This window comes from Candida metapsilosis (genome assembly GCF_017655625.1).
Source record: "Candida metapsilosis strain BP57 chromosome Unknown scaffold2, whole genome shotgun sequence".
Lineage (NCBI taxonomy): Eukaryota > Fungi > Ascomycota > Pichiomycetes > Serinales > Debaryomycetaceae > Lodderomyces > Lodderomyces metapsilosis.
Genome location: NW_027138160.1, coordinates 1,282,441 through 1,308,481, shown reverse-complemented (window position 1 = coordinate 1,308,481; position 26,041 = coordinate 1,282,441). Strand labels below are relative to the sequence as shown.

The window sequence follows — 26,041 nt, the reverse complement described above, 5'->3', positions numbered from 1 at the left end:
TATATTTTACAAAAAACGTAAAACATAAATCCATTGTGTTACATTTTTTTACAACTCCTGTCTACCTTTCTCTTTCTTCCTAATCATATATTAAGAAATCAAGTATGCAATCAGTCTTCCAAATAGGTCAAGAGCAAGCAAAGCCCAAGAGGAATCGAATCTCACTCAACTGTACTTCATGCAAACGTCGTAAAATCAAATGTGATCGAAAAAAGCCTTGTGGATCATGTGCCAAGTATGGATCAGCTTGTGAGTATCTGGAACCAGTGTGGTCTAAGGCTGATCAAGATCATAAGTTTAATGTACAACGTTTAGAAGGAAGAACACCGCTGCATGTTGATAATGATGCTGTCAAGAGACGTAAGACGAGCGGAGGAGAACGAAAAAGTAGTGGAAGTAATAATACCAATGGTGGTGGTGTTACTCACGTTTTGAATCCTAATCCTGAAACTAGTGCTGCTGGTGGTGGTGTTTTTGCTCAATTGGAATTCCTCAAATCTAAATTACACGAGTTGGAATCAAAAGTGCATAATGGGAATGGATCTCATCCATCGTCAACCAATTCAACACCAACAACAACAGAAAAAAGACCTCTTGATTGGGACAATATTACTTCCTCGTCGCCAGCAAACAACGACTCATCAAATTCTACATTTGTTGGGATCAACCCATATAACGATTCAAACCCAGAAGAGACAATCAATTTCTATGCAGGCTATGCTCCTGTTCACGTTCAAGATCTAGCTAGACGTTACAACCATGGACCATTTTCATGGCTAACATTATTGAAAAAGGATCCTGCACAAAGTCAAATTTGGAAGTACTTGCACTCAGTTCGCCAAGAGAATCGAAAGCGAATTCGTCAAACTCCAAGAGCTGCTCAGTTGCCACCTTTAATTCATCATTTTAAAGATGGAGTGCCACAAACTGGTACAAGGGCCGAAAATGGTTGTTGTGGTGATGATGAGGGTGAATCCAAGGGCTTAGGTGCAGGAAAGTCTGGTGATTGTCCTAAAAAGAAGCTTGAAAATGGTCAGGAATCTGAATTCCGTGAACGGGCAATTGATCGAGATGGGTTTAATGATTTGAGACTTTATGGAAACGTCCGCACTACTTTTAAACAGCTGGAGATTAGACGTGGTTCTGGTGCAACAACGGCTAACGCTACTACTACTACTGCTACTACTGCTGCTGCTACTACCAATTCGTTGAAAGTTCCATCATCTCTGGACGATAAAACAGACTCCAAAAAGGATACAGCAATCAGTCCCGAGCCAGAGAAAAAGTCTAGAGGTGCCATGTCTTTTGGCAAAGGCAAAATTGAGGAAGAATTGAATTTGATTGAGAATCTTCGAGATTACCTCCCAAAACAAAAAGTTATTTGGAAATCAATTGAGTTGTTTTTCACTGATTTGTATCCATTTTTCCCATTGCTTGATGAGCAAGACTTTGTTCAAGAGATGGAACGTATATTGGGTCCCAAGGATTACAATGACTCTAAAGTCGCCGATTTGAAAATTGAAAAACGACTTGATCTTGCTTACTTGGGTACACTTTTCATTGTGATTCGCTTTGCCTATGTTGCGTTAGTTACTAATAGGAGAACTCTTATGGACCAGAAATTGGCTAATGAAACGGATGACAAACATGAATTGGACGTACAATACTTGTTAGTGAATCCAGCTGAAATGAAACTTATTGAAATGGCAGAATTGTGTCTTGACCAGTTTAACTTGAACCGCCGAAGTGCACTTATTGTACTACAATGCACTTTTTTGCTTCGATTGTATTACATGTTTGGTCCTGAATATGGTAATGGTGCTGATGGTGGAGATTCGCAAGTGATTAATGGGTTAATGGTGCAAATGGCTCTTGCTATTGGATTGCATCGTGATGGTTCACTCGTTACGAATGAAAATGACATCATATCGGATACCAATGAAGAAGCTGTGTCGGAGGAGGATAGTACTAGGATACAAAACCTTCATCGCAAGATTTGGTTCTTTTTAGTCATTTGTGATTTGATACAGGGGTACCAGTATGGTAATCCATTATGCATCAGAGAGGAGATGTATGATACTCGCTTGCCCTTTTATACTCCAGGAAATGAGAATATTGACGATGTTGAGAAGGAGAAGCATGTTGTTAGTACGTTTGCATATCTTGAAAAATATCGGGCTAAGTTGGTCACCATTTTAAATGCATGTTTGAATTTGCATAAGCCGGCCAAGTTGAAAACTCTAGCTGGTTATATTTCCGAATTTGAAGTATTTCTTAATGATCATTTTGGTATCATGAAGTTGTTTCTTATACCTTTTGATCAAGACAATTATGCTTATCCATTTTTGAAAATCATGAAGTGCAAAAACTATATCAATATGAAGATGTTCCTTAATGGATTATTTGCTCATTTGTATATCCATTATGAAAAGCAGGCAAAATATGAAGGACATTCACTTGAAGCCAAGGCGAAGCTGCAATCGTTGGCATTTTTTTACATGAGAAAGATTATGGCTTCATTATATGGTGAATTTTTACCTCATATTTTCCAGCTACTTTGTGAAAATGGTAAAAATTTTGGTACTGATGTAAGTAGTGATTTGATTTTGAATCCGTTTGTTGAAGGAATGTTGCACAAGATTTCTCAATTTAGTTTTGCAACGTTGACACGATTAAATTCTACAATATATCTAATGAGATCAGATAAAAAAGCTCATGATGCTGGGATGATGCTGGATTATACTTATCGAATAAGATATGCTAAATTGGTACAATTGAGTCAGCTTGTGGAAAGGATTTGTGAAGTTGTAATTACATCAATGTCACGATTAAGTCAACGGTATTACTATGCATGGAGAATTACAAAAGCTCATTCGTACATTATGACCCATTGTATGAGGAATCAAGAATTTTTCAAGCTTTTCCATGAGAAGGGGCAATTGAAAACCTTTATGGACTGCAGTGATGACCAATTGAATGAGCTTATTGTCATTTGTGAACAGGGAGTGAAGCCATATTCGAAATGTAAAAAGAAGAAGTTTGGTAAAACTTTTACAGAAACTTTTAGCCAAGAAGCTTCTTTTGTTCCAAAGTATGATATGTCAAAGTCAAGTTTAAATCAGCAGGCAACAATGGGAAATGATAATGGACCTGGAATGAAAGTTGACGCTGGTGGGAATGTTGACATGCACTCGCATCAAAATCTGGTTGGATCAAATGGACCTAGTTCCTCAGCTACTGACTATTCAAACGTCATAACCAATCCAATGTCGTCTGAATCATGGTCAAGTCTTGATGATTTCAATACCGTTTCAAATTCCGATATTGATAATTTATGGATTTCACTCAAGATGAAGACAAGTCCATTTAGTAATGACAATGGAGTTGAGAACCAAGGTGAATTTTCAAATGCAAATGCAAATGCAAATGCAAATGTGGGTGCTAATACTTCTGGTCCGGTACCTGTGCATTCTGGATTTACGCCAGCTGCATTGACTCCCTTTTGGCAATCGTTGGCACAACCGTATAACCAGCAGCAGCAGCAGCAAGCACCTCAGTCAGATCCTCAACAGCAGCAGCAGCAGCAGCAACAACAACAACAGCCACAACAACAACAGTTAAACTATCAACAGTCACCACAGTACAATGGAGGTGCCTATCAAGACAATGGGGTAACTCCTGGTGGTGGTGGTGGTGGATATGGTGTTAATACCAATGGAGGCGAATTGAAGACGGTGAATGATTTCGATTTGTTTAATAGTTTCCCATTGGAGGAGATGTTGGGTATAGCTAGTATGCACTTACCGTGAAGTTGTATAGCGTGTAATAATATAGTTTTTCCTGTACACTGTACGGTGAAAAGATTACCCGAGGACCTACGTAACATTGCATATGAATAAAAGATTATTTTGGAAGTTGCTAACTGGGGTTGTTGCATCGAGGTACATTTGAATTTCTTTTTTGATGACTTTTTCGCAACTTCTTTTTTTTACCCCGCTTCGCTTATGCCAAGATCCTGACTCCAACGTCGCAAGTTGCAAACCGTAATCAGAATAGGTACTCAGTCTTCTACATCGTTCTTTAGTCCTTTTATAATAAATCTCTATATTTGAAAACGTCCTCTATTTTAATAATAATAACTAAAGCCATATATAAAAAGTTTTCTTCAACAAAGAAAAACATGCATGCAAAAAGGGGGAAGTGAAAAGTGTAAATGTACTATCTTCTCACAGACCCCATAGTAAGAAAACTAAATGTCGTAAAATTCAGCAAGTTGGAAGTGAAAAGTAGAAACTGTGAATGCAAAAAACAAAAATGACCAGCATTTTGTCTTCATCCCATCTGTCCTATTCCAAAAAAAGCAAACTATCATAACTCATAAAACTAATGACAAGGCAAGAACTTCTACCTTTAGATGGTTGACTTGCTGAATTTCTTCAACAAGTTGTTCAACTCAATCTCTTCCTTCATTGCAGCAAACTCAATAAGTGGATCAACTAAATACTGATTAGTTTGTGGTTGTTTCTTCTCAACAAGTGTAGATGATGAAGCAGCAGCACCAGCACCAGCAGAAGTTGGTGGCAATGGCGATACTGAGCATGAAGTACCTGAAGTTGAGTTTGATCTTGTTGAGTAGAGTGAATTAGTTGATTTTGATGAGCTGATTGATGCAATTGAGGTTTGTGAATCTTGTCTGTAGTGTAATTGATGGTATAACGAGGATGAGCTTGAGCTTGTAGATGAGTTTGATGGACTGACTGAGATTGATCTTGATGGTGATGGAGTGGCAAGATATGATGAAGCTGGAGTAGCTGTTGCTGTAGTGGCAGTGGCAGTAGCAGAAGCATAAAGTTGTTGTTGTTGTGCTTGTTGTTGTTTCCACAATTTGACTTTTTCCAGCTTGACGATTTGAGCTCTGATTGGGTCCAAAAATGATCCCAATACTTCAACCATTTCTTCATTGGTTACTCTTAAATCCCAATTCAACAAGTAAATCAATTGTCTTTCCATAAGATTAATGTCTTTGACGTTGAACAATCCATCGGTATATTTAGCCCAATGTTTGTTTTTTGGACTCGAGTCATTGTGGAATTTACTCGACAAGATTAAGCAGCTCAACAAGATTCTGTGTCTAGTACATGGCAAACCTTGAGCATTGTTTGGCAATTTGGTCTTTAACTTTTGCAAGTAGATTAAAGTAGCCATCAAAGTTCCAGTGTAGACATTGGTGTATTTAATCAACTTGGTGAGGAAAGTCATCAAGGAAGGCAACTGTTTGATGGTGTTGTTGGTGGTGGTGTAAGTTTGTGACTTTGTATCTTTGCAAGGAATAACTTGTAATGTAGCAACAACCAACTTGTGGATCATATCATGAGTAATTGGACCATTGAGGAAGATGTTTAATGCTTTTAAGTCAAGTGCAGAAACCATGTTGTATTGGGCTTGTGAATATGTAGTTGGTATCAAAAAAGTTTATATGGGATGAAGATATTGATTAGAAGATGGAAGATTTGAAAAATTAAAGAGATTGTATCGGTATATATATATATACAAAGATCTCTTTCGAAGGAGTTATTATTTTTGGATATTATTTGAATTATTTGCATTTTGCAAAGGTACGTCTACGTTTTACTTATTGATTGATGTTTGTTTTAGAGAAGAGGCCTTTGTGTTATATTCGCTATTTATAAAAAATATATTTCAGAAAGGGTGTTTGTGTGATGTTCCAGCGTTAAAAACTAATTTCTTTTTCGGTATAAAATATAAAAATCTCCTTCTAAAATAATTTGGCGCTTAATGTAAATAAACAGAAAAAAAAAACGCATACATTATATACCTCCTTATAAGAGATCCTTGTAGCTCGGTTCATAACCCTTTAAGTTAAAAGAGTTAAATTTTAATAATAGCTGCACGCTGGACGTGGACGGTCCATTGTTCCGGCACACTCAACGATGTCTCAGAAACTATGACTCCATTCCATTCTGGTTTTTACATGATGACCCCCTCTTTATTACTTACCTCGACATATACAAAATCGTTTGATAATTTTTTATCTCTTTCTATCTCTATGTTTTGTGTTACTTGTAACTTGGCATAAACTCGCGTCTGTAGTGAAAACACCCAAAAACAGAAAAATAAGCCAGAAGAAATTGTCTCACTTCGAGTTGCAGGAATGAAGAAGAATAGCCAGCACCAGAGGAAGGAAGAGAAGAAAAACCTAAGTAATGCAGTAATTTGAGATTTGAAATGCAAAGTTATGTATGACGTATCCTATATCTAACCCTTTTTTAACCCTTCTTGTCGACTTTTCTTAAAATGGAATAATAGAGTTAAGAAGTACTTGGTAACACTAGTTGGATAAAGCACTCGGATCATGTGACATTTTAGCACAGCCTCCCCCATCTTCCAGTCGAATCCCTTCTGCCAGAAACGTGTTAGTCGATTTTTCAATACACTCCTGCTACGCATTGTCTATTCTTTAGTGTCGCGCCATTTCAATTGGTCAAATGGGTCCCCTAAACGTTTTCCAAACGCGCGTATGCGCGTGCGTAGTTATTGTATGAAACCGCCTCCAAGACTGACTATTAATTCTTATTGTTCTTGCTATGTATTGCCTTCCATTTGAGGCTTGTGTAGGTTTTTTTAGAAATTAAATTTAACCTAAAATTGTCAATTTTTTTTTTTCTTTGTAGATCTGCGTATCTTTTTTGAAAGGGGGGATGGGGATATAATAAGGATCGCGTGTACACAATTGATTTTTTTTTTTTTTTTTCTTTTTTTCATTGCATCGTCTATAAAACAATACAAAAGACTATACAATAAGGATTACAAAAACACCATTATTGAAGCTCACCTTATATTTTTTTTTATTCATTTGTGATACACATTTGACGCGTGTCATTAATGAAAAAATAGAACAATGGTTTTTAAGGGGAACCTTTAGTAAACTGTGAAACACCAAATGGATTCTAGATCTTTATCTCGATTTGGCGGTTAATTTTATATCCTTTTTGGTGTTTTAGAAAGAATGCTTCTACTCCAGATGTACTCTCAAAATATGCTAGTTGGGGATATGGAAGCTTAGTTTGCTTGTATCGTCCGACTTTTAAAACATATCTGATACTGGCGCTTAATGGCGTGGAAAACTAACGCGTCTACATAAAATAGCTACCCATTCAGCAGAACAAAGGAATCCTATATAGGCTTTAATTTCAGGCGGATTTAGTGTTAGAATCACCACCTGACATCCATATGTCTATCCGCCCTTTTGGAAAAAAGCTACTCATAAATTTGTCGATGATTTAGATTGCGTGTTAACAATGCAAGCTGCAAATGATTTTCTTTCTCTTTTTTGCTTTTTTAGGAATGCATGGTTTAATTTGCACAAAAAAGCTTAAAGAACTCGTCTGATTTCTCTACAGCGTGTATACTTCCGCGATGAAGGACCCCTTTTAGATTCCCTTTGCGGCAGCTAATTCCGTTGACATATGGTACAATTCTTTGGGTATTATTGCAAATAAACATTGCCATTGAGGTTTGTCCCAGCTGTTTCTCTCTATCACAACTTTTTTGCATCAGCAGATGCCAACTAAACTGCACTTTTACAAAAAAAAACCTCTAGAATCCAAGCCTGTAGCTTCAAGGCAGCTTTATTTGATCTCGTCGTTCATTGCAGCTCCACCTACCATTGGCAACCACAACCGCACCTAATTATCTCTTTTTAGTCACAAGTAAGAGCACCATGTCTCCTAATTACTCGCATGATACTTTACTTGGTGGGAATTTTTGCCTTAGTCTGCACATTATCGTCTACTTTCCAATGCCTTTTGATTTTGTGTACACGAATTGCTGATTATAATGCCAATTGTGCACGTGACCTTTTAAAAAAATCAGGTCATTCTCCTAATTAGTTGCAAAAAACTTTGATTGAGAGAGACTTAAAAGTTTGCTTCTCTTCTGTGAGTGACTCTACTTTACCCAACATTGATACAGCTTCCCGTAATTCTAAGGCTCTCTTTGAAATGCTACTAAACTATGTGACCTTTGGTTTCCTCAGAATCATTCGAGATAGATCCTTTTGGGAAAGGGATTGCGTAGAGTTTAAAACACTCGAACTCGTCCCATATGGTTTGATGATTAGTAGGATGGTTTAAAAGTAGCGCTATTTAGCAAGGGTAGTGTACTTTTGGTAAAGACAGTGTCGTGTCATTTTTTAAAAGTCACAAGACATAATTTAGTTACTACCTTGCTTTTCCTTGAACCAATGAATAGGGGAGAGACTGGTGATTGCGCTTGTGTCCTTACTACGAGATGATAAGTTGCACAGTCGTCAATTTGAAGAGAAAGTCCAGCTAGCAAAGCTAGATCCGCACTGTGTATCTATTTTGTAAACTAAGAGAGCTCTTTGCACTGACAAAGGTGTAGATAAATCAAAAAGTGTATTGTATAGTTGCAATGATACCAGGTGCTTGTTCTCTCCTAAAGAATAAAAAGAGCTCCGATGACGCAGTTGCTGGTTTGGTCGAGTTGTGAAATTTCAAATCACTTTATAATTTTTTGTTTTGTGTAACAAGGGGCTAATTTCGTGTTGGGCAAAAGACCTGTCAATCCCTTGACAGCTTCAGCTTCTTTACTGAGCTCACCGTCGTGCAGAAGTATCCCTCATGGTCCGTCATTGAGAATATTAGTGGTAGCTATAGCTGATCATAAGCCAGAGTGAAGTGACTGTCGAACATTTTCAAATTTCACATATCAAGTGTACAAAATTATAACAATAGGCTCGATTATTGACCGTTTCTTCCTAAGTTGCTCCTGATTGGTCATATCCGCCACGTGTGCCCCTTGCATCTATTAAATGGTCCCCCTTTTGTCACACTACGTGTAATTGTAGCATAATTGACTTGCTCCATTTTGCTGCATATAATTAAAGTTGATTTTCACCAATTCATCCAAACAGGCCATGAAACATCAGCCACTTTAAATTCCTTCTTAAAATGAGATTATGCCCCTTGATTTTATTTGCTGCCGCATTTGTCAATGCCGCTGAACCACCAAAAGACAAGTCACCCACAGACATTCCCATCTTTTCCGACAAAGATTGTAAAAAAAACCAAATTGATAAAGTTGCAATTGAGTTAACTGAAAACAATGGAAAAGGTGGCGTCTGTTACGACTTTACCAAATATGCCGGCAAGTATTTTGACGATCCAGGGTTTTCTCACTCGGTGTTGAGAAATTACAAGGACTCCGTTTGTAAGGACCAAGACGGCAAAGGTAACAAGATTCCCGCTTACGAACACTGTATGCAGGTTCCTGACAATCTTTACTTTGAATGGGAAAATGTCGATACCCCAGACATTGGTAATCCACTTTGCCGTGCTTAGACAGTTTGAGTGTGTTTGAATGGTGTTAACTCTTCTGTGTTATTAGGTTATAAAGAGTTTAATATAAATTTCATTCGTTGCTGATCATGGCTTTCATGACTGCTCTCTGTAGGGTTTATAAATGTAGGCGCCAATCCTTTGTGACAAGCAGCGACAATTCTGCTTGCGGTAAAGCTAATGGATGGTTAAGTAGGCATTCAGGAGAACTAAACTAGCTACAGTAAAGTTGTTGCATGGGGGTTTCCTGACTTGGAGAAAGCACCTAATGGAGCTTCATTCACCAAATAGCTGAACTGAACTATACTATCCTCGTCTATGAAACTATATTTGGAAGGGAGCCCCTGTTCATCTGAACATTTTGCTGTAGCTTAGATTACCTTCTGTGATTTGCATTTCTGCATTTCCGCGCACGTGATTACAATAAGTTTTGTATTGAAATCTCTTAAATCTCCCACTATCTCCATTCAAGAGCTTTACGTGTAGAAGTAGATGGGGAATCGCTTGGAGAGCTCTTCAGCGATGTAACAGTAGCTCAAGCGCCAAACGGTGTGTTGTGTGTTTAGAGATTAAAACGGAAGTCTCTTCAACAAGCAATTCCAAAAGCATCTTCCGCAGGTTTCTCCTACCGAACTACAGATTTACAATTTCTTTTACCTTTAAATGTTACCACCAGCTTGCTTCCCCTCGTATTTGCACACTAAAAAAGAGGACATGTCTCTTTTTTCATGACTTATTGTCACAGAAACAAAAAGAAATTGGACCATTTGCATTTCTTGACGCCTCTTATTTGATTAAAGATACGAGGGGATAAATCGCTTACAATTGTATTTCGCCACTTGTATAGTAGAAAGAGGAGTTACAAAAAGAGAAAAGAATAAGAAACTAAGTTCCGGTACGCATTTGGGCGGGTGAAGAGACCACATGGGTAAAGATAAGACTACAACTGCAGTCGCAAATTGTACGACGGGATGTAACATCCGCAATCCTTTTACCTCCAGTAGCATCTCTTCCAGCCTTACCCACAACAGTCTCCTTTTCAGAAGCAAGAAGGGCGGGGTGAAAATAGAGCAATAGCTTCTTCCGATGGATCCAAATTAAAAGAGGTGGAGCAACAAAACAAAAAAAAAAAAAAAAAAAAAAAAAAAGAAACGAGTCCATTTCTATTGTAACAATAGCCCACGATGTATAAAAGGCAATAAAGAGAGAGATCAATAGAGTGGTTTTTCTTTTGTTTGTTTTTTGAGTTTTATAAATTTTGTAGCTCATTGATTAAACAGTGTCTTTTGTTTTCGCAATTGACACACGTGGGCCCTATTTTTAATTTTGTTGTTAGGTTTGTGACATATTATATGCACAGTCTAAATGATATATATGCAACAACAATAGAAATGTTTTAGACGGCTTATCAAAAAAAAAAAAAGGCCCACGTGGGGTTTGGTCTTCTCCCACGCGACCACAAAGACTTCCTACAAACACACAACAAAAACCCATTTTCTTGTAAATGATTGTAAGAAAGCATTTGTAGGAAGTCACAATCGTCTTCAAAATGTCGTTTACTGCACATAAAGTTTGACGTTTATTATTATTCTTTTGGATATAGACTTTATTATAATATTTTCTTTTTTCTTGTATTAGGAACCACCACTAGGCGTTAACGAAGAAAAAAGTCACCCGATACAAGCTTTTTTCTTCACCAAGGGGGGACCGATTACAATTCAGTATTTTCTTGGTTATGGGCAATGAGTGGTCAGAGAGACCTTCGCTTGACAGGTTTGACAGAGGACAAGAAATAATAGAATAAAAGGATCTTGGGTCACACGAGAAGGTAAGCTTAAAGTAAATAAAAAAAAATTCACTTACTGCTGAATCAGTTTCAAGCTCTACGGTCGCTGCCTGCATGAATAATTTCCGCCATTCAGTAAATTCTCATTGCTACGCCGCCTTAAAGGACCCACGAGGCTCTCTTTTTATTTTTTTTGAGACCACGATGTCATTTTAAAGTTTCTCATCTCTCTACAAAGTCAAAGTAAAAAAAAAAAAAGAAACGTAAAAACTGCAAAACAGGTTATCTTTTGTTACAATGGGATACTTCTGTAGAACCTGTGTGCATTTCATTTTGTTGCCATATTGGGCGGTCAACTCTTTTTGTCGGTCGTAAAAGGAAGGTAAGCACCAGATTCTTGATAACTCCACTCATCTTAAAGGCAATTGCAGTCAGCCCTACTGCATCCACTTCTCTTGTATCTACCTTCTATCACCTGCCCATTGGGTCCCCAATTTAGGCTTTTTTTTCTCCTAACGGAAAATGAAATTTAAAAAAAAGAAAAGTAAAAGTAAAGTAAAACACAATTTTGTTTTTTTTTTGCAAGACTATACATCTTGCATTGTGTAATTATTAATCAATGCATGGCACACAAAACAAAAGACAGAAACTACTCATTTTCTACATCTTCCTAAACCTATAAATTTGAGACGAAATTTCCCAATCTTTTCTTCCTCCCTTTTTTTTTTATAATCCTCAGCAAACTACTCGACAAGCTCTCCTACCGAAAAACATGTCTCTGTCTTCAGATATCGAACAAGGCCATATACACACAACCAAAGTTAGTCAAAGTGGTGGTAAAACCGCATTCAAAGATTACTTGGGAAAATTTGCAGATGTTGAGGATCCATTGGAAAGAAGAAGATTGGCTTTAGAAGAAATTGATAAAGCTGGTTTTGGTTGGACTCAAATCAAGATGATTATGATTGCTGGTGTTGGTTTCATGACCGATTCTTACGATATTTTCGCTATTAACTTGTCAGTCAACTTCTTGCAATGGGTTTACTGGGACAAGGGTAACATGCCAGATTCTACACAAACATTGATCAAGGTCTCTACTTCTGTTGGTACTGTTATTGGTCAAGTTGGATTTGGTACTGTTGCTGATATTGTTGGTCGTAAAAAGATTTATGGTTTGGAATTGGCTATTATGATTTTCGCTACTATTGCTCAAGTTGTTCTTGGACAATCACCTGCTGTTAACTTTGTGGCTATTTTTTCTGCATTGAGAATCTTGATGGGTGTTGGTATTGGTGGTGATTATCCATTGTCATCCATCATTTCATCTGAGTTTTCCACTACCAAATGGAGAGGTGCCATTATGTCAGCTGTGTTTTCAAACCAAGGTTTGGGTCAAATCTTTGCTGGTATTGTTGCCATGATTTGTGTTGCTGGTTATAAGGACCAATTGCATCCATACACAAAATCTGGTGAAGGTTGTGTTGGTCCTTGTGTCAAGGCTTGTGATCAAATGTGGAGAATTGTTATTGGTTTCGGATGTGTGCCTGGATGCATTGCTTTGTATTATAGATTGACAATTGCCGAATCACCAAGATATGCTCTTGATATGGATGAAGAAGGTAACTTGAAGAAGCCAGCTGATGCCGAGGTAGAAGATCTCAATGATGTTGAAATTGAAGTACCAAAAGCCTCATTCAAAGACTTTGTTCGCCACTTTGGAAAATGGAAATATGGAAAAATCCTTCTCGGTACTGCTGGATCCTGGTTTATGTTGGATGTTGCTTACTATGGTCTTGGTTTAAACACAAGTACTATTTTACAAGCTATCGGATATGCTGGTGATGACAATATTTACACCAACTTTTACAACACTGCCGCTGGTAACTTGATCTTGGTTTGTGCCGGTTCGTTGCCTGGATACTGGTTTACCGCTGCAACAATCGATACCATTGGAAGAAAGCCAATTCAAATTGGAGGTTTCATTCTTTTGACAATTATTCTTTGTATCATGGGTTTCGCATACAACAAACTTGGTGAAAAAGGTTTGCTTGCACTTTTCGTTTTGGCTCAATTCTTCCAAAATTTCGGTCCAAACACCACAACTTTCGTCGTTCCAGGTGAAGCTTTCCCAACTCGTTACAGAAGTACCGCTCACGGTTTATCAGCTGCTAGTGGTAAAGTAGGTGCCATCATTGCTCAAACATGTATCGGTACCCTTCAAAACCACAACTGTGCTAGGGACGGTAAGAAGAAAGGATGTTGGTTGAACCACGTTTTGGAAATCTTTGCCTTGTTTATGCTTATAGGTATCTTTACCAGTTTGTTGATTCCTGAAACCAAGAGAAAGACTTTGGAAGAAATTTGTGAGAAATACCACGATGAAGTTGATCTTACAACTGTTGCTAGAGACAAGTTTGTAAAGGAAGATCCACAAGAATATGATTCTGACGTCAAGAATTAATTTTAGCGTTTATTTAGTTTCTACATAATTTTGATTGATATTATATGGTATTAGAGAAACTTTGTTTTTTGTAGATGAGTCAATGGATATGGAATGGTGATAGGGAAAGAGAAACATGGGTGTAAGTTTGTCAACATACTTGTTATCCCATTCACTGGTTTGTGTGATTCGAAGTCATCGCAGGCTCAATTTACTTCATCAATCAAAGCAATAGGATACTAGAGGCAAAACACTGGACTACATTATCAAGAGAAAACGCCAAAGAAACTAACAACTGTACAGTACTATTCCGATACTCTTCATAAAGCTTCTTCCACAATATACACACAACACACAACCTTTTTCCATACAGAACGTTTTTTTATATATTTGATCAGAAATTTGGGTATATTACTGGGTCTGTCATGCGTTTTGAGTACTCAGACTGGTGCACAGCAAATCTTGTCATCATAAATATATGTATATATTCGTACTGTAGGAGTGTATGTATGTGTGTGTGTGTGTGATGGGGCGAATCCTTTCTTCTGAATTTTTCGGAAATTCCTGTTAAAAACAACTTCTATTTTGGTCTAACCTGGGAAGACTCAAGTTACATGAATAGATGAATAGACATTTACTCGATGCAATCCGTGTAACTGTTCGTCATCTCAAAGGTTCTTAGAAAGATTGTTTTGCTGAAGAAGAAGAAGAAGAAGAAGAAGAAAAAGAGTGTAAAGAAGAGTTGAAAATTTTTCACAATACAAAACAAAAATTTATAATGTATGAGAAGTGGTAGCGTCTATCTAAACAACCAAATTCTTCAACTTGGTCAACTGTTCATAATACTCTACAATATCATCACCTTTCTTCATGCCAGGGCATCCCTTCATCCTCTGACATAATTGTTGATACTCAGCAATCGATTGAGCACCAATCAAACCTTCAAGCCATTCACAATATAACTTATTATATTGTCTTACAATCAACTCCATAAACTGATGAATATACAGTAAGTCGGTTACTGATTGGCGATACAACTGTAAACATTCATCAATGGGCATGATTAATTTGGAATTTATGTGTCGGACAATTGTATGTTGAGTGAAATTAATTTGATGAAGGAGTTTTTCATGGAATGATTGATAAATTGACTTGATGTAGGGGTCAACTCTACCTTGGGCCCTGACTGTATGACCATCATCTTCAAGAAACTTTTGCCATAATCGACAATACTTTAACTGGATCTCAAGAAATTCAATCAACTGTGGACCTAGTGCTTTCAATTTCTTGCGCAATTGAACAAGACAAGTGACGTAACTTTGTAATTGGGAGTTTGGTATCGATTGTTCTCCTGCAATTGGTGCTGTAGCCTCTGGTGCTGATGGTAGAGGTCGATTCTTTAACATATGTCGAATATCCTTTTTACTAGGCGAACGCGTAGGCATCTTTGTCCGACTTGGCAGATCATCATCATCGGCTATATCTAGGACTTGTTTATTTTCTTGTAAAGATTGCATACGTTTTGGAGGTGTGGTTACCTCTTGTTGGCGTGGGGGAGTTGTTTGTACTGGTTGTGTTGATCTTGGCGCTTTTGTAGTCTGTGATCGTAACATCTGTTGCCTTGACTTGTTATCTGTCAGTGAAGTAAAGAAATTGTTCAGTTTAGGTTTATTCTTTTCTGTGTCTGACGTAGAAACACTTCGCTTTACCATGGACGACAAAGAGCGCTTGATTGAAGCACCTCTAGATAATGTCAGTTTCGGTTTCGACTCTGGCTCGCTGTGCTTCACTTTGCTTTTAGAGGCAGCCGCAGCTTCTCTTTTTCCTGCCTTAGGGTCCAATTTATAATTTGAATGGAGTCCGTGGACAATATTAGTATCACCAGCTGTACTCAATGGCCGATCATTGAAATCAACAAAATGTAATTGCAAATTACGACCCTGACGATCTTGTTGCACTAAATTGTGCTGTGGGTAATAATCGGGTACTTTCACCTTCAATAACTCATCCACCTTGTTCAAATCAGTCCATTTCAATATCGGATAATTACGTTTCAAATTGTCAACAGTACTAAATTTTGACGTTACTGAATTCAATTTGACTAAGCATATCTCCAAATCTTGATAATTCCGTTTGATTCCATTGTTGGCTCCCATTTTGATATCATGATTATTTAGCTTTGCCAACTGGTCCTTGATGGATTTGATAAATGTTGGTAGCTTGAACCACACTTCCATAGCAACTGCCAATTGGTCACGATGATGAACTGCTTTTTCAATAATGAAATCCAACTTGAAGTAATAACTCAATAAATTGGATTTAAACAAGTTGTTTAAAAGAGCCAGGTTATTGATCAAATCACCAAAATTAACCACTTCTATTGAGCAATTGTAGACAAATTGAAACACATTGCAATTAATCAATTCAGCTTCAGAAACCTCTTTTTGGTTAACTATTCCTGACTCTTTACTCAATTGTTTCAATATACTTAAAATCATATCTTTGAATCCATCTTTGATCTTCATGAGGTTCAACAACACCAAACTCTTTTCTGCAGTTTCATTCCATTCCAATTTACTCGTCTCGGTGTATTCTTCCAACTGCTTATACTTGCCAATGATGTAATTGAGAAACTCAATAATCAGCTGTTGATATTCAAACTTGATATCACTGGTCAAGTCATGGTTGAAAAACTCGGCACGCATAGGAGAATTAACCTTTTTGAAATTTGTCTGAATATTATTATGTTGTGGTCTTGCTGGTCGTGCTGGTCGTGGTGGCGGTTTTGGTACTTGAGGTGGCATAAAGTTTGGTCTTGGTGTTTCCGACTTTTGTCCGTCTTTCCTTTGTCTTTCATGCACAGATAATGGAAACTGAGGAGTATTCAAGGTCAACTTTTCTGGCTTACGTTTCAGCATACTGCGATTTCTCTGTAATGGCGATGTTGAAACTTGATTAAAATTGGGATTCGAAGTGGGTAATGATATCTGAAGATGTGGGGCAACAACACCGGTGGTATGTTTTTGTTTACGTGATTTAGACCTGGTGGGAGCTGCATGTGCTTCCGGTGAAACTTTCTCCAGTTCAGCAACTCTCAACCAAGCTGGGCAATAAGGATCATATTCACCGTCTTTGTTGTGCAGCGCCAGCGCGTTTGCATGTTGTACCGGCGTCAACTCTCTCTGTATATGTTGATTGTATATAAACTCAGTCATAGTCTGGGGTGAGGTAAATTAAAATGGGCTTTGGTAAAAACGCCAACCATTTGAAAAGGGCTTTAGCCAAAAGGTCCCATCAAAGTTTATTTATATAATTTCAATATGTTCCAATAGTACCGGGTATAAACATTCCAGTTAAAAGCTTAATTTTTATTATGTCTGGTATAATATTGTGTATAGTAAACATTTTTTCATATATGTTTCAAATGTGATTGTTTATTGTTTACGCGCCCATTGTTTGTAAGGGATAGCCCGTTGAGCTTTTTGTTTCCCCTTTTTTCTACTGCGTCTAGAACCAATGTGTACTAAACTATAAACTACTACTACTACAAGATGACAGTGTATACATCTTAAGATGTTTAGATCAAAGTAGTCACCAGATTTGGTTATAAAGTAGCGTTTGTACCTTAAATCAACTTAACCGCCAGATTGGGAAAAAATCATTTTTTGGCGCCAAATTTTTTAACACTGACGAGCTGACGCGCCATCGTGTGGATATTGATCAAATATGCAATATCTAGTGCTCCAGCTGTATCAAGAATAATTATTCATTAGTTCCGCACACGATCTAGCCAAGAGTAATAAAAAAGAAAATTAAGCGTCTAATAGTACTCTACTGAATGCACAAACCTTGCGTATCAAGTTGAAATGTTTTACAAAAATCCATACATTCCTTCACAAAAACGAGAGGGGAGACTCTACGCACACGATGATTATTTCTAGAACTACATACGATGTGAGGCAAAACTAAGTTAATATCACGATACTTATCGATATTTAGCATGACGCTGTGTATTGCTATGCGCTATTTTTAGATGCAAAATCATAGATCTCCTATTGATCTATACTAACCGACTCGTCTTCCATGACTCCTTTCCCAATATAGTCAGATATGAATTTAAATGTATCAGTACTTTCATGCAAGGATTGTACAAAGAAATCGACATTCTCTTTCAACTGGTACTGACTCTGTTTAACTTCATTGACATCACTTATATCTTGTGTACAGATAGGACACTTTGGTCCATGTTCACTTCCATCATCCACAAAATGTGCTCCTCCATTGGCGGTTGAAGGTTTGGCCACAAGACTAGATGACAAACATTTCTGATGGAATGAATGCTTACATTTGAAATGGATCACTGGGAAATCCAACTTCATTTGGCATGCTGAACATTTGTTATTCTGGATGACAAATGGATGTGTCAATTCTGATAGTTTGTAGGAGTTTTTAGTGGAGTCGTGCTCATACACTTCAATGAGTTTTTGATTGTTGGTGATTTCTTGTTCTTGTGCTGTAAAGTATTGAAGTAGGTAGTCCTTCACGATGCCAAATGTTACAAATTCATGATCATTGGAATCACCTCCGTCAAGTAAACTAATTAACTCTAATGGATCCAACAATTTAAATTTCTTGATTTGTTGTAGTATTGCTTGTATATCATCGTGGTTTACCTTTTCATAAATTTCACGTCTGGAAACGATAAATTCAAGCATCATCTTGTAAAGCTGTGGTTTCACTTGTCCATATTTCTGCAACACTTTAAAGCATCCTTCAACATCCTCATCATTTTTGTATGACATGAAAATACCTTCTTCGTCTCCATTGGCCTCTCTTGCCTTCATCTCACCAGGTTTGAAATTATACAAGTGACTCAATAACAACAACGAGTCATCGTCCAATAAATCGCCATTTTGATCAATAATAGATTGCGCTTTACCTAGCCACTCTGATTCATTGGTTTTCTTATTCAACGAGAGATACATTTCTAGCAACGTAATCAATACTTCCTTCTTATCCATCAAATTTCCCTGATATCTTTCCAATGCTTCAATACACGCCTCGAGAAATATCACAAACTCATGCGGATGATTAGTGAAGCTAGAGTAGATCAAGTTTGGTTTGGGAGGTAAGTATGTGGGCTCTTTAGTATTGAATGATTCTTCCTTCTCTGCTTTCTCAGTTTCAGAATCGCCACCACGGAGGGTCAAGTAGTTTAAAAATGCCTTGTAATTGGTCAATTCAGTCATTTTCTCCCTCCCCTTTTCATCATCTGCTGTCTTTCCGTCCTGTGACGAAGTAGATGGACCTTGTGTAGATTCAATAGCTTGATATTTCCCAGTGAAAACATTAATCAAAAGCTCCGTCGTTTCAATAGGACAAGAGTCTAACAACTTTTTCGATTGATCGATCAATATTAATAGCAAATCATCAATCTTTAATGTCTTCATGTAATTTAAAGCCAACTTCGGTTTATTCAAATCGTATATTTGGATCTCAACAATCAAGTTTGGTTGATTGAGTTTGTACAAGAGCCTCAACACTTGACTGTAAAATCCACATTCCTTAAACAAGTTAATAATTAGCGGGAAGTTGAGCTCTTGTAACTTTTCATTAGACAAGTCCAATTCATCAATAAAGGAATCAATTTGATCAAGATTCTTCAACTTGCATAAACAACATAATAGTAAAGTGATGTGATCCACACTTGCTAGGGCAATTGCATACAACTTTTCCAAAAATCGCACCATGTTTTCAGTGTTGATCGCCTCCTTGAATTTGGTAACCACATTCATGATAAAGTCATCTCTCTCTTCATTGGAATTTGGTTTGGCGCCATCAAGCTCATTCTCAAATAGATCAAGACAGCTAATGTATACATCCATTGATTCGTTGTACTTTTGTTCATCAAATAGGTGATCTGCATGCAAAGTTTGTATCCGCAATAATATATCGGAGGAAAGTTTCAGTTGCTTTGCTAAATTAAAAGCCACAGAGAATAGCTCTCTTTGTAAAATTATTTCAATCTGTTGGTTAATTGGTTTTTCGTAGAGCCGGTATAATACCCCATCATTTGATAAAAGATAGAGCTCATTATTCATTTTCAAGGTGAATTTGATAACACTTTGTGGAATCAACAAGTTAAGTGAAATGTGATTATTTCTTGTATCAAGAATGATTACCCTCGATTGAAATTTTTGCAGATTGTCGTTATCTGTCGAGCTCACCATTAATATGAACTGATGAAGTCTTGCAATTTTCGATTTTGGGACATCAAAGTTGATTGTTTTCAACTTTGCTGTGGGATTGTAATATCTTATGGAATCTGGACGTCCGATAATTAGCTCCTGCTTTCTCCCGGATTCAGTACAGCCCAAGTCTGCACCTGCTTTTTGTGATAATATGCGTAAGGGCTTTCCATGGTTACGACCAGTAGTGGAGACGGTCAATACTTTTGATGTTGTCGTGACATAAAGTATTTGTTCTTCTTCATTAAACTGAATTCCGGTTATAGGATCATTACCCACACTTTCATAAATGACTCGCTGTTTTGATCCTCTATCACGTAATAGGTCGCCTCTCACAAGTATGACTTTCCCATTAGTATACCCTACTGCCAAACATGTCAAGTCATAATTAAACTTGAAACAACTAATTGGAAACGAATTCTCATTTTGCACTCCACTTCCTCGACTGTTTTCGGTAACAAGAACCTGGGTTTGAAACTTGAACTTGTATTCTGATGCTTCCAATTTTTCCATATTCAATATCCTTGTCAAATCCCAGAGTTTAATAATCAGCGGCGACCCTTGCTTTTCAGCCACGGTAATGACCAAGTTACTCGAGTTAACCACTGGCTCTATAAATGTTATTCTATAATCAATGTCGTACGCTTGAAATTGGCCCTCGCAAGTCATGGTTTTAGGATTTATAATTTTAAGAACTGAGTTGTTGACGGCGATAACCAAGTATGCTTTGGTGGCGTTAATGGCACTTAGAGTGGGATCTGAATACAATGCATCGTGTGATTGGTAGTAGGGATCTCGTATAGGAATGAAGTCGAATAACTGAAACTGTCTCCATGTCGATAGTAGAGACATTATCCTAATTGGTCTTGCTAAAGTAGAGTTCTATGTGTTCTATTTTTTTTTTTTGCGGAGCGCAAAATTTCACTTCCAATTTTATTCACTTTTGTTCATTTTACAAACACAATACAACTATTAGTAAGAGAATTATACAAAATGGGGAATACATCGTGAGTTTGGTGACAGAGGAAAGTGAATTGAGCACAAATTGCTTCTTTGGTGGAATCACTCCTGTGAATGAGTATGCTCGACGTGGAAAAACAGGAGAATCTACTTCAGAAGCCAAGGCAGTGATGCTTGCATTGGTATCAAGGTTTCCAAAGTTCAAGGGGTGATGTGATTTGGGAGGTTTTGAAGTTTGTGACTTGTTGAAGTGTGATGTCTGGTTGATTAATGCGTCAGGAGTTGTTTTGTTGTTCATTGCTTCTGAACTTCTCTGTTGGCTTTGAAAGTTTGCGAATGAAGTTGGATGCAATATCATGGTGGTACCCTTGATTGGTAGTATACTGAAGATCCCTGTTGGTGTTGGAGCTCTAGGTGTCGCTGTTGCAATTACGTCTGTGGATCTACTTTTAGGCTGTTTCCTTCCCAAAACGAAATGACCATCTTCATATTCAATCAACTCCATTGGATTTATCTCATGGTGTGTGCGCAAAGTAGAAGAGCCTGTGGCGGTATGTCCCTCAGAAGTTGCGATCGTTGTGGTGAGGGGCTCTTGTGAAGTAATCAAGGTGGTTTCTTCCTCGCTCTGTACAATAGCACCAGAATTGTACAACTCATCAGTCTTTGTGGCTACCTCTGTTGGAGAATTGGTTGTCAATTTCCTATGGGGCACACTAATGCTGAACACTTCATCATACTCAGTATCAACTTCAATGACATCACTACTTTGAAAATCAAGATCATCAAGTAAGACAGAAAGCGAAGCGACCGGGTCATTCAATATTGAATCTGGCTCTGATGAGAACGAAGGACTAGCAATGATACTTGTGGTTACCGCATTGCTGTTTGGTACTGTCAAACTCATGGCGTTTTTATTTGACAAGGTCACCAATTGGGTGATTGTGAGAAGTTTGGTTATGACCACTGGAGCAGCGGTTGACAGTGTGGAAGCTTTGACAAGTGGTAACACAATCGGACCAGTCAAATTAAGGGGCTCTCTCTCGTCAGTTGAATAATCAAAGTCTTCCTCCAAATCGTCTGTTTCTTCAGTCCATTCAACCTCTGGGTCTACATCTTCAGTTAAATTTGCTTCTTTAGTAGCAAGGTGCTCACCCCAATTTAAATCCTCAGGCTTGTCGCTCTTCTCAAACATGCCTTTATGAAGCAACTTTTTGTTCCCAATCTTGTTCTTCCATGCTCCAAAGACATTTTTGGCATTCATCTTGAAGCCTCTAAAAAATTTATCAGACTTTCTGTGCTTCATTATTTTATCCCTTTTGCTTAGTACCTGCCTCGTCGTTGATGTGTTTGTTGTCATTGGATTATAACTGGTTTCGGTTGGCCATAACAACTCTTTGTTGGGATGAAGTGTAATGGTGCTACTTTCACCTTGAATGTGAGCTGCTCCACTATTGTAATTTATTATCTCATAAGCAGGGTCTATCCCGAGAATATTGGGATGCACTGGATGAAGTTCCCCGGTAGCTGTTTCGACTGAATTATTTAGTGCATCAAATGAATAAGTAGTGTTCATGTATGTATGAGCTGACATGAGAAGAAATGAAGTCATATAATGCATTTTGAGACTGTAAGTAGTAGTGGTGGCTGGATAAGTACTGAATGAGTGTTGCTGTATAGACGTGTGAACTGTGACTGATACTTTGGAAGTAGAGTTGCAAAATGAATAACAAAATAATTCGATTTCGTAGTTGAGAAAAAAAAAATGGCCACCACGATTGTAGTAAAATTCTTTGGTATTTCAGTGTGAGGGATCTGTCACTTGCTTGAGCTATTCGTTTGTGATGTGGGGCTACTGAAGGCCTCTCATGTGTGTAGAAGTGAAAAGTTGCAAAAAAACTGCAAAATAAATTAACTGCTCCCTACCAGAGTCGAACTAGTGACCTTTGCATTACAAGTGCAACGCTCTACCAACTGAGCTAAAAGAGCAATTTTCACCAAAAAAATATTTTAGAGATTTTAAATGTATATTAGAATATACAAATATTTGGTAGCGATTGCAAGAAATTTTTCAAAATTGTTGCTTTCAGAAAACGACAGCAACAACCTAATCATCCTAATTCGGACTCCCCAGAATGTCGAAAGCTTCAGTCAAACGCGTCGTTAATGCAAGTATGTACTCCTAATGCTTCTCGCAAACCATGTTACTAACAACAGCTTCAGTTCAGAAATTCTACCCCACAGCTTTAGCTGATAAATCTTGGGATAACACAGGTTTACTCTTAGATTCCAGTGTCGATGACACAGCACAGCTGGCTTCCCCAATCAAAGTATTACTCACAATTGATCTTACCCAATCAGTTGCAGATGAAGCTATAGATAAAGGAGCTAAATTTATTATGGCTTATCACCCTTTCATCTTTCGTGGATTAAAGTCTATAACCCCTCAAGATCCGCAACAGAAGTCATTGTTAAAATTAGTTAAAAATGACATAAGTGTTTATTCTCCTCATACTGCTGTTGACAGTGCAAAAGGTGGAGTGAATGACTTCTTAGTTGAAGCAATTGCAGGTAAAACAAATATCCAAAGCTCGACCCCTATAGAACCGGACTCTTCCGACCCAGAGTGTGGAATGGGAAGGCTAGTCAATCTCAAGGAACTGTCTAATTTGAAAGATCTTGTTTCAAGGGTCAAGCAACAGTTGGGATTAGATCATGTACAAGTTGCTGAGTCCAAAAACGGACCAGACCATGATATAAATTCAATTGCCATTTGTGCAGGGTCTGGAGGAGGAGTATTCAAAGGATTGAAAGCTGACCTATACTTTACTGGAGAATTATCACATCATGAAGCTTTATATTTCAAGGAGAGTGGATCATCGGTGATTAGTTGTAATCATTCCAACACCGAACGTCCATTCTTGAAATTTATTAAAGAGCAGTTACAAAAGGAGCTTAACTCTGATGATGAGGTTATTATTAGTGAGACTGATAGAGATCCATTTCAAACGTGGTGATACATAGTTAGAAGATCATATACTGTTCGTAGCCTTCATCTGCAAAAGTCGCACAAAAAAAAAATTGTAGGAAATCGTCTATCACACACAGACTTGAGACTTCCCCACGGTTCTCAATCCTCATACACATTTTACAAAATCTATGGCCTATTAAGACTATTCAAAAATGGTTGACTCGCAACCAAATACAAAGTTCACATTTTCCTCCACGCTGAATGGAACCAAAGACACTTCAGTGAGGTTACATCCAGCAAGGGGAGCAATTCCATCACACAATTTAAAGTCAACAATTGTTGCGTGTTCAGGAACTCCATATGTCTTCTTGTATGGGGGGTTCGATGAAAACGATACATTAGATAGCAATGTCTACTTATTAAACACGGACACTATGGAGTGGGAAAGTGATAACAAGATGGAGGGGTTGTATAGAGAAGGTCATCTGGCTGTGTATCTCAATAATGGGAATGTCTTGATCTTTGGTGGGTTGCCTTTTGATGATGATATTTCACTTCCCAGTACATCCAGTGGTGTTAGTTCAACTGGAGAAATGCGCAAGGACAGTTTGATGATGATTTACAACATATTTGACAAGAAATGGATAGGTCCACCGGACTTTGCATTGACTAATGCTCCAAGTTCACGATCAAGACACGCTTGCTGTTTGACACCTGATGGTACCAAGCTTTTTATCAGTGGCGGATTGGTGAAATCCAAGGTATTGAGTGATTTGTATTGCTATGATTTGACCTCTGGAATTTGGACGGGACCTTTTGAATTTGAGCCTCGATTTGGTCACACTATTATCTATCATAACGAACGAATTTATTGTTTCGGTGGCTTGAATGGGGACATGAATCATGTGAAAGTAGTGACGTTTTATTCCTTGAAGACGCAATCCAAGTGTGCTGTGTCCATTTCAAGCTTGGCAACTACAAATTTTTCATCATTGAATTACGACTTGTTTATTTTAGAGAATAGCAAGATTCCAGAGGTTAGTTTATTTGTTAATCTCCCAACATGGAATACTGACGGCGGAGTCAATATTGCGAGCTTGAATTTGAGAGATTTTGAAGCGCAAATTTTATTTGAACAGTTGGACTTTCTGAAGTTTATTAGTGATGAAGACGAGCGTGGGTCCAAGTTCTTTTGGTCTAGTGCATTTATCAACCATAATGGGACTCTCTTCTTATTGGGGAATAAAAAGAGGCTGTATTCACATGTATTCGGAGGCAGTTTACCCACCAATGGCATGGAAAATGAAGATGAGACTATTCACGAGAATGATTGGATTGATGAAGAGCAAGATCCGGAGTTTCAAGGTGTTAAATTCAGTCATGTGTTGGAGCTTGAAGTGGGACTGTTAGGCGTCTCTAGCCAATCAAGCAACAGCTTGACGTCAGACTTTGAAAAACTCTTCGAATCACACTTGTTTGCTGATTTTGAGATCACTTGCTTAGGAGATGATAATGACAAACACAATTTTGAAATCCAGGTGGCTTATGATACTAAATCCTTACCTGTGCACAAATCCATCTTAAGTGCAAGATGGCCTCATTTCTATCGCATGATTACATCAGGAATGAATGAAACTCTCGAGAGCAAAGTATTTATTCCCGAGCCGTTTAGAAGAGTCAAAGCAATGATTTACTACTTATATGTGGGAAAGCTCGAGCAGGATGAACGGTTGAAATTACCAGACTATTCCGCGTTGATAGTTTTGGCCAATATGTACGAATTGTCTGAATTTAAAGGGTTAGTTATGCTGAAGCTAGTCTCATTATTTGATCAATTTCAAGTTTGGTTCAAAGATGATGAGGATTCCATTTCAAACTTGCTACGGATGTGGAAGGACCTTTCCATCTCAAATGAGCAAATATTGTTATCTAAAATCATCAATTTTGTTAAAGAAAAATGGAGTGTCATTACCAGGTCTAAATCGTTTATGTTACTCAGTAAAGATGACATTGTCAAGTTGTGTCAGGACTCAACAGATGATGTCGCATCTCAGCATAACAACACAGCAAAGAGCCCCAGTCGAATATCATTACATTCAACTGAAACAGCTTCCCCTGACACGCCAGGAAGAAGAACTAATTCCCCCTTTATCATTGATTCACCTTTTGCACAGAGTAATTTTCAGTATACTGGCTCGATATTTTAAAAGAAAAATACAAACGATATCTGTCAATTATTGAATATCTAGTAATTATAAA

The 26,041-nt window shown here is 37.7% G+C and overlaps 8 protein-coding genes across 8 annotated transcripts; 5 read left to right on the top strand and 3 right to left on the bottom strand. All coding sequences in view use genetic code 12, as the record gives it.

Annotated features, from left to right (window-relative positions):
* Window positions 1-104: 104 nt before the first annotated feature.
* Window positions 105-3,809, top strand: I9W82_002051 (Zn(II)2Cys6 transcription factor; the record flags this gene model as incomplete). Its single annotated transcript, XM_067690865.1, has 1 exon — window positions 105-3,809. One exon carries the CDS (start codon window positions 105-107, stop codon window positions 3,807-3,809), a length of 3,705 nt encoding a protein of 1,234 aa, XP_067549287.1.
* A 601-nt stretch (window positions 3,810-4,410) lies between these two features.
* PCL1 (Pcl1p) lies at window positions 4,411-5,430 on the bottom strand (the record flags this gene model as incomplete). Its single annotated transcript, XM_067690864.1, has 1 exon — window positions 4,411-5,430. The coding sequence occupies one exon, from the start codon at window positions 5,428-5,430 to the stop codon at window positions 4,411-4,413; it is 1,020 nt and encodes a 339-aa protein (XP_067549286.1).
* A 3,563-nt stretch (window positions 5,431-8,993) lies between these two features.
* Window positions 8,994-9,383, top strand: I9W82_002049 (uncharacterized protein; the record flags this gene model as incomplete). The annotated part of the gene is made up of 1 exon (XM_067690862.1): window positions 8,994-9,383. One exon carries the CDS (start codon window positions 8,994-8,996, stop codon window positions 9,381-9,383), a length of 390 nt encoding a protein of 129 aa, XP_067549285.1.
* Window positions 9,384-11,938: 2,555 nt separating this feature from the next.
* PHO84 (phosphate transporter) lies at window positions 11,939-13,627 on the top strand (the record flags this gene model as incomplete). The annotated part of the gene is made up of 1 exon (XM_067690861.1): window positions 11,939-13,627. One exon carries the CDS (start codon window positions 11,939-11,941, stop codon window positions 13,625-13,627), a length of 1,689 nt encoding a protein of 562 aa, XP_067549284.1.
* A 782-nt stretch (window positions 13,628-14,409) lies between these two features.
* On the bottom strand, window positions 14,410-16,821 carry FAV1 (Fav1p; the record flags this gene model as incomplete). Its single annotated transcript, XM_067690860.1, has 1 exon — window positions 14,410-16,821. One exon carries the CDS (start codon window positions 16,819-16,821, stop codon window positions 14,410-14,412), a length of 2,412 nt encoding a protein of 803 aa, XP_067549283.1.
* An 837-nt stretch (window positions 16,822-17,658) lies between these two features.
* VPS11 (tethering complex subunit) lies at window positions 17,659-22,432 on the bottom strand (the record flags this gene model as incomplete). Its single annotated transcript, XM_067690859.1, has 3 exons — window positions 17,659-20,683; window positions 20,859-22,075; window positions 22,142-22,432. The coding sequence occupies 3 exons, from the start codon at window positions 22,430-22,432 to the stop codon at window positions 17,659-17,661; spliced, it is 4,533 nt and encodes a 1,510-aa protein (XP_067549282.1).
* A 514-nt stretch (window positions 22,433-22,946) lies between these two features.
* Window positions 22,947-23,828, top strand: NIF3 (Nif3p; the record flags this gene model as incomplete). The annotated part of the gene is made up of 2 exons (XM_067690858.1): window positions 22,947-22,983; window positions 23,056-23,828. 2 exons carry the CDS (start codon window positions 22,947-22,949, stop codon window positions 23,826-23,828), a joined length of 810 nt encoding a protein of 269 aa, XP_067549281.1.
* Window positions 23,829-23,994: 166 nt separating this feature from the next.
* On the top strand, window positions 23,995-25,989 carry I9W82_002044 (uncharacterized protein; the record flags this gene model as incomplete). The annotated part of the gene is made up of 1 exon (XM_067690857.1): window positions 23,995-25,989. The coding sequence occupies one exon, from the start codon at window positions 23,995-23,997 to the stop codon at window positions 25,987-25,989; it is 1,995 nt and encodes a 664-aa protein (XP_067549280.1).
* Window positions 25,990-26,041: the final 52 nt, after the last annotated feature.